The following is an 18432-nucleotide window of genomic DNA, read 5'->3' on the forward strand; positions in this document are numbered from 1 at the left end:
AGCTATCTAAGAGACTGAGCGAAAGCACGCTGAGGTTAAAAATTTCAAGGAGGTTTTTGTTTTTCATTTTTTTGGTTTTGATTTGTTGTTTTTCTTCCTGAATTGTTCCTAGGATATTTGAAATTACTATTAGAATCTCTCCTACCATTTTCTTCTTCTTCTTTTTTTAATGTTCTAAAGTCTTTGCATTTTCTTTTTTCTTTTTTTTTTAAGACTTTATTTATTTATTTGACAGAGATCACAAGCAGAGAGAAAGGAGGAAGCAGGCTCCCCACTGAGCAGAGAGCCCGATGTGGGACTTGATCCCAAGACCCCGAGATCATGACCTGAGCCGGAGGCAGAGGCTTTAACCCACTGAGCCACTCAGGCGCCCCTCTCCTACCATTTTTGACCTCCGTAAAAACCACACACATGCTGACTGACTCCTTAGGTTTAATTACGTTTATTACTATCCCTGCCATCACGCACCCCGCCCAGCCCCTGGAAGATTTGCCTCACACTGCCCCCCTACCCCAACCCAGCTAGAACATCAGGGAGCCCTATGTGGTAGTGGTTGGTGGTGCTGTTTGGCTATCAAGTTTGAACCAATCAGTCTCCTCTAATAATTAACAGGTTTTAAATGTGATTACTTGTGTGCCTTGCACATGCCAGTCAGGGGCTTAGCTACCAGCAGCAGATAAGGGAGGGCAGACCAAAGACCAGGTTAGCCTAGGATCCACCCGATGGGCTCTGCTGTTGACACCTGCACCCTCACCGCCCCCTCAAAGTGTCACCTCCCCTGCTCTGGCTTTGCTATGAAGAGTCTGTCCCTGCCCCCAAGTTTAGCCTGACCTTCTGCAGATACAGTCTCCGCAGGAACAACTGCCTAGACCGCAGGCCCACTAACAGCGTGGGAGAGGGAGCCCCTGCCTGCTCTCTTTGGTGCAGTGTAATGGGAGATAGAGCAGGAAGGGAGAATTCCTCCATGTGGGAACAGTATTGGGGATTGGAGAGCCCTGCCCCATGAAAGTGTCCACTCCTGTATTATAAAAACCTGAGTTAGTAAATATTTCTCTGTATGTTGGAAAATGGTTCTTACTGTCTAAAACAAGGACTTATTTTGTACATGATTTTTTTCTTTCAGATGGCAGTGAAATTCCAGCTTCGACCTTGATGGATATTTTGTTAATGAATGATTTTAAGCTTGTCATTAACAAAATAACATATGATGTACAGTGCCCCAAGAAAGGTAAGAGACACAGCTAGACAACTATCTTTTTTCCTAAGATTTTTAAAATTTATTTGACAAGAGCACAAGTAAGCAGAGTGGCAGGCAGAGGGAGAGAGAGAAGCAGGCTCTCTGCTGAGCAGGGAGCCTGACACGGGGCTCGATCCCAGGACCTTGGAGTCATGACCTGAGCTGAAGGCAGCTGCTTAACCAACTGAGCCACCCAGGTGCCCACTAGGCAATTATCTTAACATTTCCCTTTAGTTGTGGGGCTTTTACAGGGAGCAAGCATAAGAACCTTCTTAATTGACCAAATCACCAAGGATGCTTTGGAGAACTGATGTTTATGCTTTTCTCTGTTGCCCAACAAGGCCTTGTAGTGTCGTATCTTTTTTTACACTTACAAGACTTCACATTAGGATCTTGAATGCTTAAGCTGACATTATTGGATTAAGAAGAAGTGGGCCTGAAAATCATGAATCCATGTGTGTATCATATAGCGCTTAACTCTTTTTTCAAAAACAGGCTTGGGGCACCTGGGTGGCTCAGTGGGTTAAGCCTCTGCCTTCGGCTCAGGTTATGAACTCAGGGTTCTGGGATCAAGCCCCGCATTGGGCTCTCTACTCGGCGGGGAGCCTGCTTCCTCTTCTCTCTCTGCCTGCTTCTCTGCCTACTTGTGATCTCTGTCAAATAAATAAATAAAATATTGAAAAAAAAAACAGGCTTGATTTTTTTCAAGTAGTTTTAGTAGGTTCACAGGAAGATTGAACAGATAGGATACAGTTCCCATATACCCTGTCCCCTCCCCGTAACCTCCCTCACTGTCAGGCACTACATTTGTTACAATCCATGAGCCTGCGCTGGCCCCTCATTATTACTCAAAGTTCGTAGTTGACATTAGGGTTCTGATAAATGTCTACTGACATATATCCACCATTGTAGTATCACACAGAGTAATTCCCCTACCCAAAAGTCCTCTGTGATCTGCCTGATCCCTCCCACCCACCACCCCACAACCATCGGCAACCACTAAAGTGTTTACTGTCTCCATAGTTTTGTCTTTTTCTGAATGTCAGATAGTTGGTATCATACAGTATGTAGTATTTGTAGGTTTTTGTGTGGACATCAGTTTTTGATGCATTTGGGTAAATACCAAGAAGCGTGAGTGCTGGATTGTATGTTGAGAGTATGTTTAGTTTTGTAAGAAACTGGCAAACTTTCTTCCAAAGTGGTTGTACCATTTTGCATGCCCATCAGCAGTGAGTGAGAGTTCCTGCTGCTCCACATCCTTGACAGCTTTTAGCGTCGTCGGTGTTTGGGATTTTGGCCATTCTAATAGGTGTGTAATAGCTTGTTTTTTTTTAACTTGTACTTGCTTAATGGCATACGACTTCAGATGCTTACTGTATTCTTTGGTGAGGTGTCTCTTCAAGTCTTTGTGTCATTTTTTAAAGCAGGTTGTCCAATTTTTAAATTGTTTTAAGATGGTTTTGCATATTTTATTTTTTTACATTTATTATTTTTTTAAGGTTACTTATTTATTTATTTGACAGAGAGAGAGTGATCACAAGTAGGCAGAGAGACAGGCAGAGAGAGAGGGGGAAGCAGGCTCCCTGCTTAGCAGAGATCCCGATGCAGGGCTCGATCCCAGGACCCTGAGATCATGACCTGAGCTGAAGGCAGAGGCTTAACCCACTGAGCCACCCAGGTGCCCCTTTACATTTATTTTTAAAGATTTTATTTATTTATTTGACAGAGGTCACAAGTAGGAAGAGAGGCAGGCAGAGAGAAAGGGGGAAGCAGGCTCCCTGCTGAACAGAGAGCCCAATGTGGGGCTTGATCCCAGGACCCTAAGATCATGACCTGAGCTGAAGTCAAAGGCTTAACCCACTGAGCCACCCAGGTGCCCAGGTTTTGCACATTTTAGATAACAGTTCATTATCAGATCTCTCCTTTGCAAATATTTTTTCCCCAATCTGTAGCTTGTCTTCTCATTCTGTTGGCATTGTCTCTTGTGGAGCCGACATTTTAGTTTTAATGAAGCCCAGTATATTATTTATTCCTTTCATGGACTATACCTTTGGTGTATATATCAGGTCATCCTCATAGCCAGAATCATCTAGGTTTTCTCCTATATTCTAGGAGTTGTATAGTTTCACATTTTACATTTAAGTCTATGATCCATTTTGAGTAAATTTTTTTGGAGGGCATAAGGTTTGAATTTAGATTCTTTCTTTCTGTTTGTTTTTGCATGTGAATGTCTAATTCTTCCAGCACCTTTGTTGAAAAGACTGTCTTTGCTCTACTGTATTGCCTTTGCTCCTTTGTCGAAGATCAGTTGACTCTATGTGGGTCTGTTTCTGGGCTCTCTGTTCGATTTCATTGATCTGCTGGTGTATTCTTTTACCAATACCAGGCTCTCTTGACCACTGTAGCTTTATAGTAAGTCTTGCAATTGAATGGAGTCAGTTCACTGACTTCATTCTTCTTCCATACCAAGTTGGCTAGTCTTAGGTCTTTTGACTTCCAATGTAAACTTTAGAATCCGTTTGTTGATATCAACAAAGTATCTTCCTGGGATCTTGATTGGGACTGTGTTGAATGTATAGATAAATTTGGGAAGAACTGATAATCTTGTCAGTGTTGAGTCTTGCTTCCCATGAACATAGAGTATCTCTCCATTTACTTAGTTCTTCTTTGATGTCTTTCACCAGAATTTTATAGTTTTCCTTATAAGGATCTTGATCGTAGCTTGTTACATTTATACCTATTTCAGTTTTTTAGGTGCTGATATAAATGGTAACATGTTTTAATTTCCAAATTCCACTTGTTGATATACGATACATGTACATATAAGCATTGGATACGTTTTTGCTGGTATTACTTTGAACAGACTGTTGTTAGATCAGTTAATAAGCGAAAGGAAATATAAGTTTTAATTTTGTCTTCCCTTACTCCCTCTTTAACATAGTTCCTTTATTTACATAGATCTGGGTTTCTGACCTTGCATCATTGTCCTCCCTTCACTTTTAACAGCTTTCACTAGGCGGGGCTACTGGCCCCATTTTTTGTTCTCAACTTTTGTTTGAGAAAGTCTTCATTTCTCCACTTTGGCAGAATAATTGGGTGGGCTACAGAATTCTAGGTTTGTGGTTTTTTCCCTCACATTGACATAAAATGAACACACCTTTTAGAATTTCTAGAAGGAGGAGGATTGTATTGGAGTCCAGGTTAAGACAGCTGCCCAGGATATGCAGTCTTCACAAAGCAGATGGTGCTGTGTCAAAGGACATTTGCTGCAGGTTATTTACTTTTTTTTGCATAAAAAGTTACAGGTCATTAGACCAAGGACATTTCAGAAAGTTGCTGACATTAAGTTTCTAGTATATTCAGAGCTATTGGACTTTAATCCTATGTGAGCCAGGGAAGTTTCTTCCTTTTTCTTTTGAGTTCAAAATGCTCTTTTGGGGTTGTCTTCTTTTTTTTTTTTTTTTTTTTTTTTTTTTTACGATTTCATCTGTCTATTTGACAGAGACCACAAGTAGGCAGAGAGGCAGGCAGAGAGAGGGAGGGGGAAGAGGGAAGGGGGAAGCAGGCTTGCCGCAGAGCAGAGAGCCTTATGTGGGGCTCAGTCTCATGACCCTGGGATTATGACCTGAGCTAAAGGCAACCATTTAACTGACTGAGCCACCCAGGTGCCCCTGGGTTGTTTTCTTTAACAAAGCAGATGTACAGCATGTGCTGAGGGCAGAAGCAGACACTGCTTTGAGGTTTTGCCAAGTCGTTCTGACCTTGGTAAATGGTAAAGTGTAGGTCCTAAGACACAAAGTTGAAATTTTCTTTTATCACTCTCAACGGTGAGTTTTCCCTCTGTCTCCTCCTTGCTGGTGTCGTCTCCAGGAGTCAGGTGTAATTTTTATTTGTGTTCTTTGGTAGGTAAGGCATTCTTTCCTCTGGTTCCTTTTAAGGTTTTTTTTTCTTTATCTTTGATTTTCTGCAGTTTGAATATGTTACGCCTTCTTGCTTTTTTTTTTTTTTCTCTTGTCATATACTTATGTGTTGGGTAGTAGATGCTGAAGCAAGTAGGTGTTTGATATGAGGTATATTATATGTGTGTCCGGCGAAGAGACTGCTTGCTGTTTGCAGTAGTGGTAGGTATCAGAGACTTGAGTTTCTTCTAGTGCCCTTGTTTTTCTCTTCCCTGTTGTCTTTGGATTTCCCTGGAAATTCTTTTTTGGAGTCTGCGTCTTGCAAAGAACAGCAGGGCTGGTGATGTAGTTGTAAGGTCTTGGGGGTAAGGGGAGAAGTATCCTATAAACCTATGTTGAATTGCGGGTGTTGTATTAGCCAGAATTCCTGGGCTGCAACTTTGAGAAGAGTTTCTTAGCCTTTTTATTTTTCCCTCCTTTATGTGAGACGGGAAGGCTGGAGGGGGGCTGCAGTCGGCTGGCTGACCTTCTCCCAAGCCAGATAAGGATCTGGTGAAGCTGTTTCCTTGCTGTGGAGAAAGTTATGCTGGGGGCTGATTCAGAATGGTTACTTTTCCCCTCTCCCTGCTCCAAGCACCAAGTTATGTGTGATCTCTGACCTTCACTGTGAGAACCTGGTAGGGCTCCTGGAGGTAAAACTCACGAATGTGTTTTTGTTTTCAAACCGGTCCACGCCGAGCCTCAGGCAAATCACCATTTATGTTTAAGTGTTCCTGCCACTATTGGCTGGGGAGGCTTCTGTTCCCAGTAAGCTGTGAACATAGACTGCAGCAGGAAGGAATTAGTAAGTCTATGCCTTAATAAATAGATGGCAAAATAAATAGATCAATAAATAAGGGAAGGCTCTTGTTCATAGTTAGGATGCTCAGTGTTAACTGGTAAATGTTGGGGAGGGCTGCGGGAATCCAAAAGTCCTCTTGCAGCCAGATTCTCCCAATTCTGCCTCAGCCAAGAATTCTTGGTGAGAAGAATGGTGCCGGTGAGAAGGGGATAGGGTAGGGGAGGGGATTTAGATTAAAAAGGAATAAATGCTAACAATGAAGAAATGGGAGTAAGTCCCAAGGAACTTAAGGGGGCTCCCACTAGTGGTTAACTGGTACAGTTGAACACCAGGACTCCCATATCTTGTGACTTGCCTCCATTTTTATTTCAAGCTTTTTCTTATTTTCTGGTGTAAGGTGGTCCAGGCTGATCTTGTACCCCAGAGTTGGTGTCGGCCACTTCTCTGAAGATCCCTTGAAGAGAAAAATATATTTTTAAATTTTGTGTGTTTGAAAATTTTACAGAATTTTCTAACACAAACAAGAATAGAGAAATTAAAATGAATCCGTTCTTTCAACAGCTGTGAACTTTCTTCTACTGTTAATTCTTCTTAAAAATCAGGGCAGTATTTAACCTCAAAGGGAGAAGGATGGTGGAAGTTGAGAAATACAGAAAGGGAAATCCCTGTGAAGGTAGAAAGTTCATGTTCAGTGAGTCCCCAGTACTCTGGAAGGCCTGCTGCTTCCTTTCTCTGGGTTGAGTATTTGAGAAAACAAGTGGAAATAAATGATTTTTTTTTTTCAAGGGCATCTCTTTGTTCTCCTTGACTTTCCTCTCCTGCAAGCCCCAACATGTCACAAGCCTTAGGTCCCCGGGGACTAAACTGAGGCCTCCCTCCTGCCTGCTCATTGGGAGGAGAGCCTTCTCCCTGCCCGGGAGGGGGGTTTGCTGAGATTGCACTCCGGGTGCGTCCCACGCCTCCCTGGCCTCCGGTTTACCAGGTTCCTCGCTGAACACCGAGTTGGACTGACTCAGTCTCACAGAGGGAATTCAGCTAATGGGCACAGGAGATACAGTTGGAAGAAAGATGACAGAGGAATTATACTGGACTGATAGAAAATTCAGTTTGTAAAATTATAAATTTGGAGTTAAAAAATGTATTTAAACTCTGTCTTTTCTAAAAGCATTGGCCAAGTTAGATTTGAAAATTTAGGATATGAAAATGAAATCCACATTGAAGACACCTGTAAAAGGAATAAACAGCTTCTGGTTTTTTGTTAGGTGATAACACAGACAAATGTTTATTTATTTAGAGAAATGTTTGAATTGGTAATACAACATACAAATTTAGCTGTACCATTTTTTCTGAAAGACTATAGCTTGTCACTGAACTCAGATAAACATTTTGTGTCACATAACAAAGATCCTCTCTTTGACCATACTTGAGCCAGGCACCTCTGAGCCCTCTTCTTGACTAGACCTCAGCCTTGACCTAGAAAAAAGATTGCAGATTCTCCACACAAATGATTTTGTTCACCCACTACCCCTAAGAGACTTGAACAGACACCTGCATGGTTTCTGCAGCTCACGGGCCTATCCCTAGGATTAGACTACAGCCCTCCTAAAATCCTTGCCTGGGAAAGTGCAACACTGTCGGCAGAACTTCCTGTTTGTTCAGGGAAAACCTGGTGATCGGAAGACAGGTCCCTGAACCCCCTCTTACAGCAGTTACTTGGGAAAGCTTGCAATTATAAATCCATCCTCAGTGGCTTTGAAGTGTACAGCTTCTACCGTCCGGAACTGTCATCTCAAGGACCTGAGAAACTACTGTTTGAAACGCTGACGACCAGGGAGGGAACTCTTGCTCTCCATGCCAGCTGGGTAGCTGCCTTGCTCGGACTTGCACGGGGCCCTCTCTGTTGGTTTCTTTTCCGCCTAAGTGCTCATCAACAACACAAACAGTCTAGTCACATTAACCAACAACCTTCACGCCTGATTTTTGTAGATTTCTCCTTCCCTGACTCTGCTTAAGCCCCTGACATCCCCCCTTCCCTTGTCCCTGAAAACAGCAGCCACCTCTGCACAAACAGAAATCTGAGCTCAGTTTACCCTGCAGCCTCTCCCTCATCGCAGTGGTTACTGATTAAAATCTATCCTGATTCCTTTAGCGTCTGGCTTAGTCTGTCCTGGATATGCTCCACAGCTAGCGACAGAATTGCGTCCCATCTATACCTTTCTTCTATATGTAGACCTTTATTTATTTATTTATTTATTTATTCATTCATTCATTCATTTATTCATTCATTTATTTATTTATTTAATATTTTTAAAATAGCATTACATTTCCCATCAAAACAAAAGGGCTCTGACTGTTCTACAAATCTCAGAAGCCTAGAAGGAAGGGAACTTCGACTTCTCACTTCTTCCTGGCAGCTGTAGCCTGGAATGTAGAAGGGATTAAAGACCATGATAATGTCGGGGCGCCTGGGTGGCTCAGTGGGTTAAGCCGCTGCCTTCGGCTCAGGTCATGATCTCAGGGTCCTGGGATCGAGTCCCGCATCGGGTTCTCTGCTCAGCAGGGAGCCTGCTTCCCTCTCTCTCTCTGCCTGCTTCTCTGTCTACTTGTGATCTCTCTCTCTGTCAAATAAATAAATAAAATCTTTAAAAAAAAAAAAAAAGACCATGATAATGTCTTGGAGGCTGTGTGGAGATAAAAGGGAAAAGACTGGAGCCCTGCTGGTGCTGGAGGCTCACTGGAGGCTCACAGAGCTAGTCCTTAACCTGGGGTCCTAAGCCTCCCTGGGCAGCAGGTGTGCATGACTGGCCGGCAGACCCGTCCCACCTCGCACCCCGCACCCCGCCCCCTGCCCCCGGCCCCAGTTCTCCTGTAGTGCTGGGCAACAGTTGTGGTCCTCAGGAAAGGAGCACTGCAACCCAGTTTGTGGAAGTTTGTGGGAGTTTATTGATCCAAAGAGGCAGAAGGAAGAGAAATCCATAGGCAAAAGAACTTTGTTAATAACTTAGGAACTGACTTCCTTTCTTCTCAGACCTACATTTTGCTGAAAAGAACTTACACTTTAATTGCTTTTCAAAATGTATATTATACGTATTATACTATCATTTACATGTTTTTATACCAGCTTCCCTCCCCGTGCATCCTAAAGTAATTTTTGGATAGATGGCTGGGGTCTAAGTGGGGAGGGATCTTAGGTTGAAGTCAGGTGTAAAAATAACCATAAGGAGAGCACTTGTGATGAGCACTGGGGGTTGTACATAAGTGACGAATCACTAAATTCTACTCCTGTAACCAATATTACACTAGATGTTAAGTAACTAGAATTTAAATAAAAACTTGAAACAATGACAAAATGAACCCATAAACTCTAAAGTGTTACTTTACAAACAAGGTGAGGCATGCACCTGGATTCTGATAGATGGCTACCTTTTCCTATATGAAGATTTTTAATGAAACAGTAAAGTCATATTACCCAAGAAAAAAAAAGACAAAAAACATAATGAAGTTTAAGCCTACTGTCTAATAATTTGTCATTCCTGGCTTTGTTTCTGTGGGAGGGACAAATCACCTGAGACAAGAAGAAAGGCCAATCCCAGATGCCTCCCTAGGGCTTGGAGTGCCCAGGCCGCCAGCCACGGGCACACAGGTTGGGTTCCCTGGACTCGGAGAGCCTGGAGGAAGAAGTGTGGTAACTGTCTTACGTATCCTTTGTGTCTTCTCTCAGAGAAACTGAGTATGGAACATGCTACAGAGATGGATAATGTGAAATCCTTGGTTCACAGACTGTTCACGGCTTTGCACTTAGAAGAGTTTCAGAAAAAGAGAGAGCACCACTTACTGGAGAGAATTGACCACCTGAAGGGACAGCTGCAGCCTCTTGAACAGGTTAGGAAGCATCACCGTTGAGGCTCTTTGAAAATAATACTGTTGATTGAGCGCTTGCTAAGTGAACATTTTGGGGAACGCCCTACATAGGCTCGCTTTCTCCTTCAGTCCTCACAGTGAGCCTGTGTGTACTGTTGCCTCTCAGGCGCAGAGACCGCGAAGGTGCAGAGCTAGTGCATGGCGGCCCCACTGGAGCCGCCATCTTGAACAGTGTGTGCGCTGCCTTCCGCCACTGGCCACACTGTCTCTGTGAATGAGGATCAGATGGGCCTGGATGTACCAGCTGCAGCATTCCTGGTTTCTTTTTGGGAGAACAGGCCCGTGGCCCCAGCTCTGCTTACCATACAGACAGCTGGAAAGTTAGCAATGGCTTCCTAACATCCGAAGTTAATCACTGATGGAGGGGAAAAAATAATAACTTTTTGGGGGAGGCAGGGTTGGAGTCTGTTTTAAGGGAAAAAACGGCATCTCCTAAACCTCCGATCCCCTCTGACTTTTAAAACCAGATGGGTGTCTTCTGTGTATCCTCGTATCTGAATAGGAAGTTTCTGGAAATAAACTTTTTTAATAGTATCGTCTAAGGATACCTAGGAGATGGCAGAGTGATGGACTTTGAAATTTTATTTGTTGGATTGTGTGTACCCACATTTTTATTTTTCACTTTTTAAAAAGTTGGTGATATATTTACTCGTATTAAGATTTGAAAATCAGGAAAGGTGCCAGTGGAAAGTTTTCCTCCTACTGCCATATCCCCACGCCTGTGGATCATTTTAGATTTTCTTCATCTGTGTATACACAAGTCAAATACATTATTTTGTTCCCTTTTTCAGAAAAGGGCATACACTGTTATCTACTGTTCTCCCTCCCCTTTTTTCACCAGCAGTGTATGCTGGAAGGATCTCTGCATGGGTACATGGTTTCCTCGATACTGCTGCATAATAGCTTGGTAGATGTAGGCACAATGTTAGTCTTTTACTCTTGAGCACCTGAAATGGACCGTGTGTGAGCAAGGCTACCTACAGGATGCATTGCTAGAAGCGCAGTTGCTGGGTCAGAGAGAATAGGCCTATCATTTCAGGCTTCAGAAGACAGCGTCTTGAGTTTTCCATTGTATACCCTTCTATACTACTTAATTTTTTCTCCCCACAAGCAGATATTACCTTTATATTAAAAAAAATGGCTCATTTAATGAACTGAATTGGAAATAAGTGATCACTCACGAATGTGTCTGTTTTATAACTTGTCCCTAAATTAGACCTCATTAATATAATCAGATAGGTGTTACTTTACTTTTGTTCCTTTTTTTCTTTCCCCGTGACTGGGTACCCTGTAAGCTGAACCAGGCTGGTTTTGCCCCTTAGATAAAAGCTGGCATCGAAGCTCGCTCAGAAGCCAAAACCAGTGGACTTTTGTGGACCGGGTTAGCCTTGCTGTCCGTTCAGGGCGGGGCGTTGGCCTGGCTCACTTGGTGGGTGTACTCCTGGGATATCATGGAACCGGTGACATACTTCATCACATTTGCAAATTCCATGGTCTTTTTTGCATACTTTATCGTCACTCGCCAGGTGAGTAGTTTGTTAGGAAAATGGTAAGTTAGAACATGTTTTGCAAATAATTCCATATCCAACTGAAGTAATGAGCAATAAAACCCTTTTTATTTACTGAATTGCTCTCTGGGTCTGTATAAGCTGATAAATTCTGTTGTTGTTTTTCACAAGGATAGTGCATATACAGCACAGAAAACCGATAACCTCTGTAGAGAAATAAATAGTACAACTCACAAATTTCTCCATGGAGATAAACACATCAAATTGTGTTCTGTGTCTTTAGAAATAAAATTGAATATGTATTGCAAAAACACTCAGTAACTTTAGCTTTCATTGCATGATTATTTTGCCAAAACAGTTTCCTTTTTCCCCTTTCTATCCCAATATGTGTGATTCCTCTTCCCAGCTTGCTTGCTTTTGAGAACAGCCGCTGATCTCAAGCAAGATGAAATGTTTTCCTTGTGTTGCCTTATGCTTCCTCTGTTGGCCACTGCAAATATTTTACTCATCTGCCTTCTTTTGCTTTAGTGTTGCTAAGGCAAGTGTCTTTCTTTCAGAGACATTATGTTCATTTAAAACATGTTCTTTTTTTCTCCCTCCTTTTTTCCTTGTAGGATTATACTTACTCAGCTGTTAAAAGGAGGCAGTTTCTGCACTTCTTCCATAAGAAATCAAAGAAAGAACATTTTGATGTGGTGCAGTACAACAAGTTAAAAGAAGATCTTGCTAAGGTACCCTGTCGGAAATACGACCTCTTGTGACTGGTCGTATTTGGGCTCTTTGGGAGCTAGAACATAGTATCAGGGAAATCCCCAAGTTCAAGCTTGGTCCTCAGTAGACTTCTGTGTACTCTGCTTTACTCAGCGAAACAGTTGATGTTTCAGTTGATGCTCAGTGAAACTGTGTGATGCTAATTTCACATCCTACAGTTTTGGTTTTGACTCCCATATTCTGCATGGGGATGTCTTTTAATGTGTGGGGGGAAACGTCCTAAATGACTTTGAGATAGTAAAATAATAGTTTCCAGTAGCAGTTCTTATTTTTTATTTCTATTTCTATTTCTGATTTCTATTCACATTCTGAGTATGTGTTTTTATTATTTATTTTTATTTTTTATTTTATTTTGTTTTAAGATTTTGTTTATTTATTTGACAGAGAGAGAGATCACAAGTAGGCAGAGAGAGCGGAGGAAGCAGGCTCCCTGCTGAGCAGAGAGCCTGATGCGGGGCTCGATCCCAGGACCCTGAGATCATGACCTGAGTTGAAGGCAGAGGCTCAACCCACTGAGCCACCCAGGCGTCCCTGAGTATGTGTTTTTAAAGAAAACTGTCCAATATCCAGCTCAACTTTTTTCCTCTTCCCTTTTTTTTTTTTTTTTTTTAAATTTTTATTTTGGAGCAGAGGCACAGGAAGAGGGAGAGAATCTTAAGCAGGCTCCATGCCCAGCACAGAGCCTGATGCGGGGCTGGATCTCACAACCCTGAGATCATGACCTGAGCCGAAATCAGAGTTGGAAGCTCAGCCAACTGAGCCAGGCAGGCACCCCTCAAGTCCAACTTTTAAGAACATAAAGTAGACTTTTAGGAAGATGAACACCAGTAAAACATGTTAAGCTTTTTAAAGGTATTTATAACTTCTCCTCCTTAAAAATAAGAGAGTCAACATGGATTCCTCATTTCATCTTTTCCATCTTTCTGGTGAGAAAATCGAGGTGCTTAGTTACTTGCCCAGGTATTATACTGTTAGAAAGTGGGGAGACAAGGCTATGAACCCACCAGCCTGACTCTGGAGCCTGTGCTCTCATGGTCTTCCACATAATCTGTATCTCAGGCAGCTTTTACTCTGGCCTCTCAGTGGACTCATTAGCTTGATTCAGATGCTACACGCTTCTTAACACATTAACTAGATTTTTATTTTTTCTTAGTAATTTTACAAGAAAAAAGTTTCAGTAAAAATCTCTTCCATTGACTAATCCATGCTCCTTTAATAGCCAATATTCATAATGTCTCTTGTTACCTGTAACATTCTAAACTACCCATCTTTCATTAAAAAAACAAGTTCTAGAATTCAACTTGTAATCCAAGAGTTGGGGATGATAAAACCTTTAACAATTTTTAAAATTTTCAAAAATCACTACTTAAGAAAAATATTATTTTTAATTGGCGGGTACTCTTACATTTGAATGATATAATCCAAGGAGGCTAAAGGATGGATGTTCTTCCCACTGGTTGATAGTCCTGGGAGTTTAAGATTTCAGGTAGCACCTATGGGGGTGCCTGGGTGGCTCAGTGGGTCAAGCATCTGCCTTCGGCTCAGGTCATGATCTCAGGGTCCTGGGATCGAGCCCCGCATCAGGCTCCCTGCTCACTGGGGAGCGTGCAGCCTTCTCCCTCCGCCTGCTGCTCCCCCTGCTTGTCCTCTCTCTCTCTGTCTCTCAAATAAATAAATAACATCTTTTAAAAAAAAATAGCACCTATGAAGTATTCTTTTAAGGCAGTAATGTTGAGGAAGAAGGGAGAATGATTGGTCCCAGTGTTTTTCTTTTCAAATAAGAACTGGAAAAACCATTATAAAAGAAACAGCAAATAGCAAGAACTTGAAGGATATATTAGAAGCCTTAAACTCTTTTCAGAAAGGATCCCTGTTCATCAAAATACTGTAGATATTTGCCATTAGTAGTTTCAATAGATTTATTAACCTAAGGATGCATTAAATTTATAGAATTCCTCTCCTGCAGTAATGCTGTTTCTCGTTCTCTTTGATCACATACTTTTTTCTTTTTCCCGTTGACAGGCTACAGAATCCCTGAAACAGGTGCGCCACTCCCTCTGTTTGCGAATGCAAGGAGAGGAAATCAGTGAAAAGAATTAATCTTAGATTTTTAAATGTCATTGAATTTTTCCAGTGTGTGTTGATTCTGCAACTTAGAAACTGGAACTTTTTGAGTCCCATAGTTCCTTTGAATTTGATTGTTTCATTGTCTTTTGTCAATTAAAAAAAAATGCTTGCAAAAACACAGGTATTCTTTGAAGTTCTCACTTGAGATTTTTGGTTTGTGGATTCACATGACTTTTCGGGGATTAATGCCAGAAGGAGCTTGGCCGAGTCAGTCCAAGTCAGAGCGGCTGCGGCTGGGGCTGGGGCTTGGAACTTGAGCTAAGCGTCCTCGTCCTCAGACATTGTGTTCATTCTCCCTGTGAGGGGGAATGGTCAGGGTGCGTGGAATTCACTCTCATTCTTCGGCTTCCTTTAGAATTGTCTTGTCATTAATTTATTTTTAAATACATGATTGTTCCAAGACCTTGATCATTAAACATAGCTAAAATTATCATAAAATGTCATTTGAAACATTTCAAGTAATATCTACTGAGATAGATAGCGTTTATATGCTGTCAAATACTGATGCAAGCTTTTACGTATACGTTATTTGTAATCCTATAATCCTATGAGAGTAGCTGTTTTTAATTCCAGTTTCGTAATAAGGAAATGGAGGTATGGAGAGGCTAGTTAGTCCAAGTGCACAGAGCCAGATTTCAGCACGTACTCAGAGAAGATGATAAATCTTCATGCATTTACAACTAATGGTATTTGGTCCATTGTCCAGGATTTCAGGGCCTCTGGGCCAGAAAGGGTGATGGTGATAATCTGATATTAGAGATTTGCTATTTAAAAAAAAACACCCCAAAGCTCCCAGTGTTTTCAGAGTTTGTCTTTCAATCAAATCAGATTCAAACTTCCTGTATGCAAACTGGAACAGTGCACAGTAACCACTTGCTGTGTTGTCAGTGTCTTGAAACATGGAGATTTTGAATCACTACTATATTGGTGTCTTAGAACTAAACTAAGAGGATGCACTAGTATGTTTTTATAATGAGTATCACCAGGTTAAGCATTATGACGAGTCCTTAGAACATGTTCTACCTTTGAACTCTATTCCTAGGGAGACAAGACCATCAGTACGATTAGATCAGAGTTCAGAGAAACCACTTGGGAAAGGTGGGCCTTGCCTTTCGGGTGGAATTTGGAACCAAAGGGAAGCATTTCAGGTGGAGATATAACATGGGAGGAGCAGGGGAATCCTGAACTTGGTCTTGGCTCTGTATTGGTCATTCATATGGATGGGAATCAATTTCTCCCAAACTCCTGTTTATGTTAATATTTTGACTTCTTCCCATGAGTCACACGTGTTCTTACTGGCATCTAGAATGGTGAATCCTTTCCAGAGGATTTTCATTGACTTTGTCCAGATCCATCAGAGGAATCACTGTCTATGGCAGCTACAGCCTTACAAAATGTACTTCTTAAATATTGACTTGGAAGTTGAAATGACTCCTTGATCCATGGGTTGCAGAATGAATGTTGTGTTAGCCGAATTGAAAACCTTAATCTCACTGTGCATCTCCATAAGAGCTTTGGGTGACCAGGTCCATTGTCAGTGAGCAGTAATATTTTGAAAAGAAACTTCTCATTTCTTTTTTTTTTAGCAGTCGGTCTCAAAAGTGATCTTAAATATTCAGTAAACCATTTTGTAGACAGCTGTGCTATCACTCAGGCTTTGTTTTTCCATTTACAGAGCTCAGGAAGAGTAGATTTAGCATAATTCTGAAGGGCCCTAGCTGGGATTTTCCGAATGGTAACCAGCTTCATCAGCCCCTCACAAGAGAGTCAGCCTGTCCTTTGAAGCTTTGAAGTCAGGTGCACTGACTTCTGTCTAGCTATGGAAGTCCGAGATGGCATCTTCTTGCAAGAGGGCTGTTTCATCTACACTGAAAATCTGTTGTGTGGTCACCTTCATGAATCATCTGAGCTAGATCTTCTGGAAAACTGTCAGCTTCTCCATCAGCACCTGCTGCTTCATCTTGCACTTTTATGTAATGGAGATGGCTTCTTTCTTCAAACCTCAGAACCAGCCAACCTCTGCTGGCTTTTGCCTTCTCTTTGGCAGGTTTCTCACTTCTCTCAGCCTTCACAGAAGTGAAGAGAGTTACAGTCTTGCTCTGGATTCAGCTTATACTGGCTTAAGGGAATGCTGTGGTGGGTTTGATCTTCTGTCCAAATCACTCAAACTTTCTGTCTATCAGCAGTAAGGCCGTTCCACTTTCTTATAGCTCCTGTATTTACTGTCATTTCCTTCGAGAACTTTGTCCTTGCATTCACAACTTGGCTGTGTGGCCCAAGAGGCCTTGTTTTTGGCCCATCTTGGCTTTTAACATGCCTTCCTGACCAAGCTTCATTATTTCTACCCTTTGAGTTAAAGTGAGAAACCTAGACCCTTCCCTTCACCTGAATACTTAGGCCTATTAATAATCCTACAGTGGCCTCTACTTTCAGATTTGTTGTGGGTCAGGAAGTAGGGAAGCCCGAGGAGGGGAGAGAATGGCTAGTCAGTGGAGCAATGAGAAGACACACATTTAATAAGTTGCTGTCATAGATAGGTGTTATTCATGGCACCCCAAAACCATTATAACAGTAAGCTCAGAGATCACAGATCACCAAAACAAATACAGTAACTACAAAGTCTGACCTATGAGAATTACCAAAATCATGAGACACACAAGATGAGCGAATACTTTTGGGAAAATGGTGCCAATAGACTTGCTTAATGCAGAGCTGCCACAGACCTTTGGTTGGTTAAAAACAAACCTGCAAAGCATGAAAAGATGAGATATGCCTGTACACATCTTCTTTATCCATTCATCTCTTGAGGGACACTTAGGTTGCTTCTATAGCTTAGCAAATTATAAATAATGCTGCAGTGATTAGAGAGATACATATATTGTTTTGAATTAGTGGTTTTGTGTTCTTTGGTAATTCTAGTAGGAGAATTACTGGATCGTATGGTATTAATATTTTTCACTTTTTGAGCGGACTCCATGCTGTTTTTCATAGTGGCTGCACCAATTTACATTCCCACCAGCAGTGCACAAGGGTTGCCTTTCCTCTACATCCTGACCAGCGCTTATTGTTTTTTTGATGATAGGCGTGCTGACTGTTGGGAGGTGATAGCTTATTGTGGCTGATTTGCATTTCCCTGATGAGTGATGTTGAGCATCTTTTCATGTGTCTGTTGGCCATTTGTATGTCTCCTTTGGAAGAATGTCTATTCAGGTCCTCTAACCATTTTTAATTCGGATTGGTTTTTGTTTCCTTGGTGGTGAAGTGAATGAGTTCTTTATATAATGTCAATATTAACCCTTTATCAGGTATGTAACTTGTAAATACCTTCTCCCATTCAGTAGTTTGCCTTTTTGTTTCATTGGCTTCCTTTGTTGTGTAAAAGCTGCTTAGTCTGATATAGTCCTATTTGTTTTTGCTTTTGTTGCCCTTGCCTGGGAGCAGAAACTCAGACCAAATGTGCAAGAGCTTTCTGCCTGTATTTTCCTCTAGTTTTATAGTTTCAGTTCTCACATTCATGTCTTCAGTCCACTTTGATTTTATTTTTATATATGGTGTAAGAAGTGGTCCAGTTTCCTTCTTTTCCATGTAGCTCTCTAGTTTCTCAGCACCATTTATTTAAGACTTCGTTTTTTCTTAAAAACTTTGAGAGAGACAGATAGAGGGAGGTAGAGGGAGAGAGAATCTGAAGCACACCATGTGCTAAGTAGAGCCCAACATGGGGCTCAATCCCAAGATCCCATGCTCATGACCTGAGCCGAAACCAAGAGTTGGACACTTAACCAGCTGAGCCACCCAGATGCCCCTTTAAGAGACTTTTTTCCCATTGTATGTTCTTGCTATCTTTGTCAAAGATTATTTGATTGTGGGCTTCCTGTTTTGTTTCATTAATCTGTTTTTGTGCCAGTACCATGCTGATTATTATTGCTTTGGAATAGCAACATAGTTTGGAATCGGGAAGCATGATACATCTAGCTTCGTTCTTCTCAAGGTGGCTTTGGCTATTTGGAGTCTTGTGTGGTTCCATACAAATTTTAGGATCCTTTGTTCTAGTTCTGTGAAAAATGCCATTGGTATTTTGATAGGGATGACACTGAATCTGTCGATTGATAGTTTAGGCAGGATGGACAT

At 41.7% G+C, this 18432-nt stretch overlaps 1 protein-coding gene across 1 annotated transcript in view; it reads left to right on the plus strand.

Moving 5' to 3' along the window:
* Positions 1 to 14420, plus strand: part of MCUB (mitochondrial calcium uniporter dominant negative subunit beta) — a 96500-nt gene extending 82080 nt beyond the window's left edge. Inside the window, exons 4-8 of the mRNA XM_047718199.1 lie at positions 1124 to 1228; positions 9699 to 9859; positions 11221 to 11424; positions 12021 to 12137; positions 14200 to 14420. Of these exons, the coding sequence (XP_047574155.1) occupies positions 1124 to 1228; positions 9699 to 9859; positions 11221 to 11424; positions 12021 to 12137; positions 14200 to 14277 (665 nt within the window). The 3' untranslated portion in view covers positions 14278 to 14420. The remainder of the gene's footprint in view (positions 1 to 1123; positions 1229 to 9698; positions 9860 to 11220; positions 11425 to 12020; positions 12138 to 14199) is intronic.
* The last annotated feature ends 4012 nt before the right edge of the window (positions 14421 to 18432 follow it).

The sequence above is a fragment of the Lutra lutra genome, chromosome 2 (genome assembly GCF_902655055.1).
Source record: "Lutra lutra chromosome 2, mLutLut1.2, whole genome shotgun sequence".
Taxonomy (NCBI): Eukaryota; Metazoa; Chordata; class Mammalia; order Carnivora; family Mustelidae; genus Lutra; species Lutra lutra.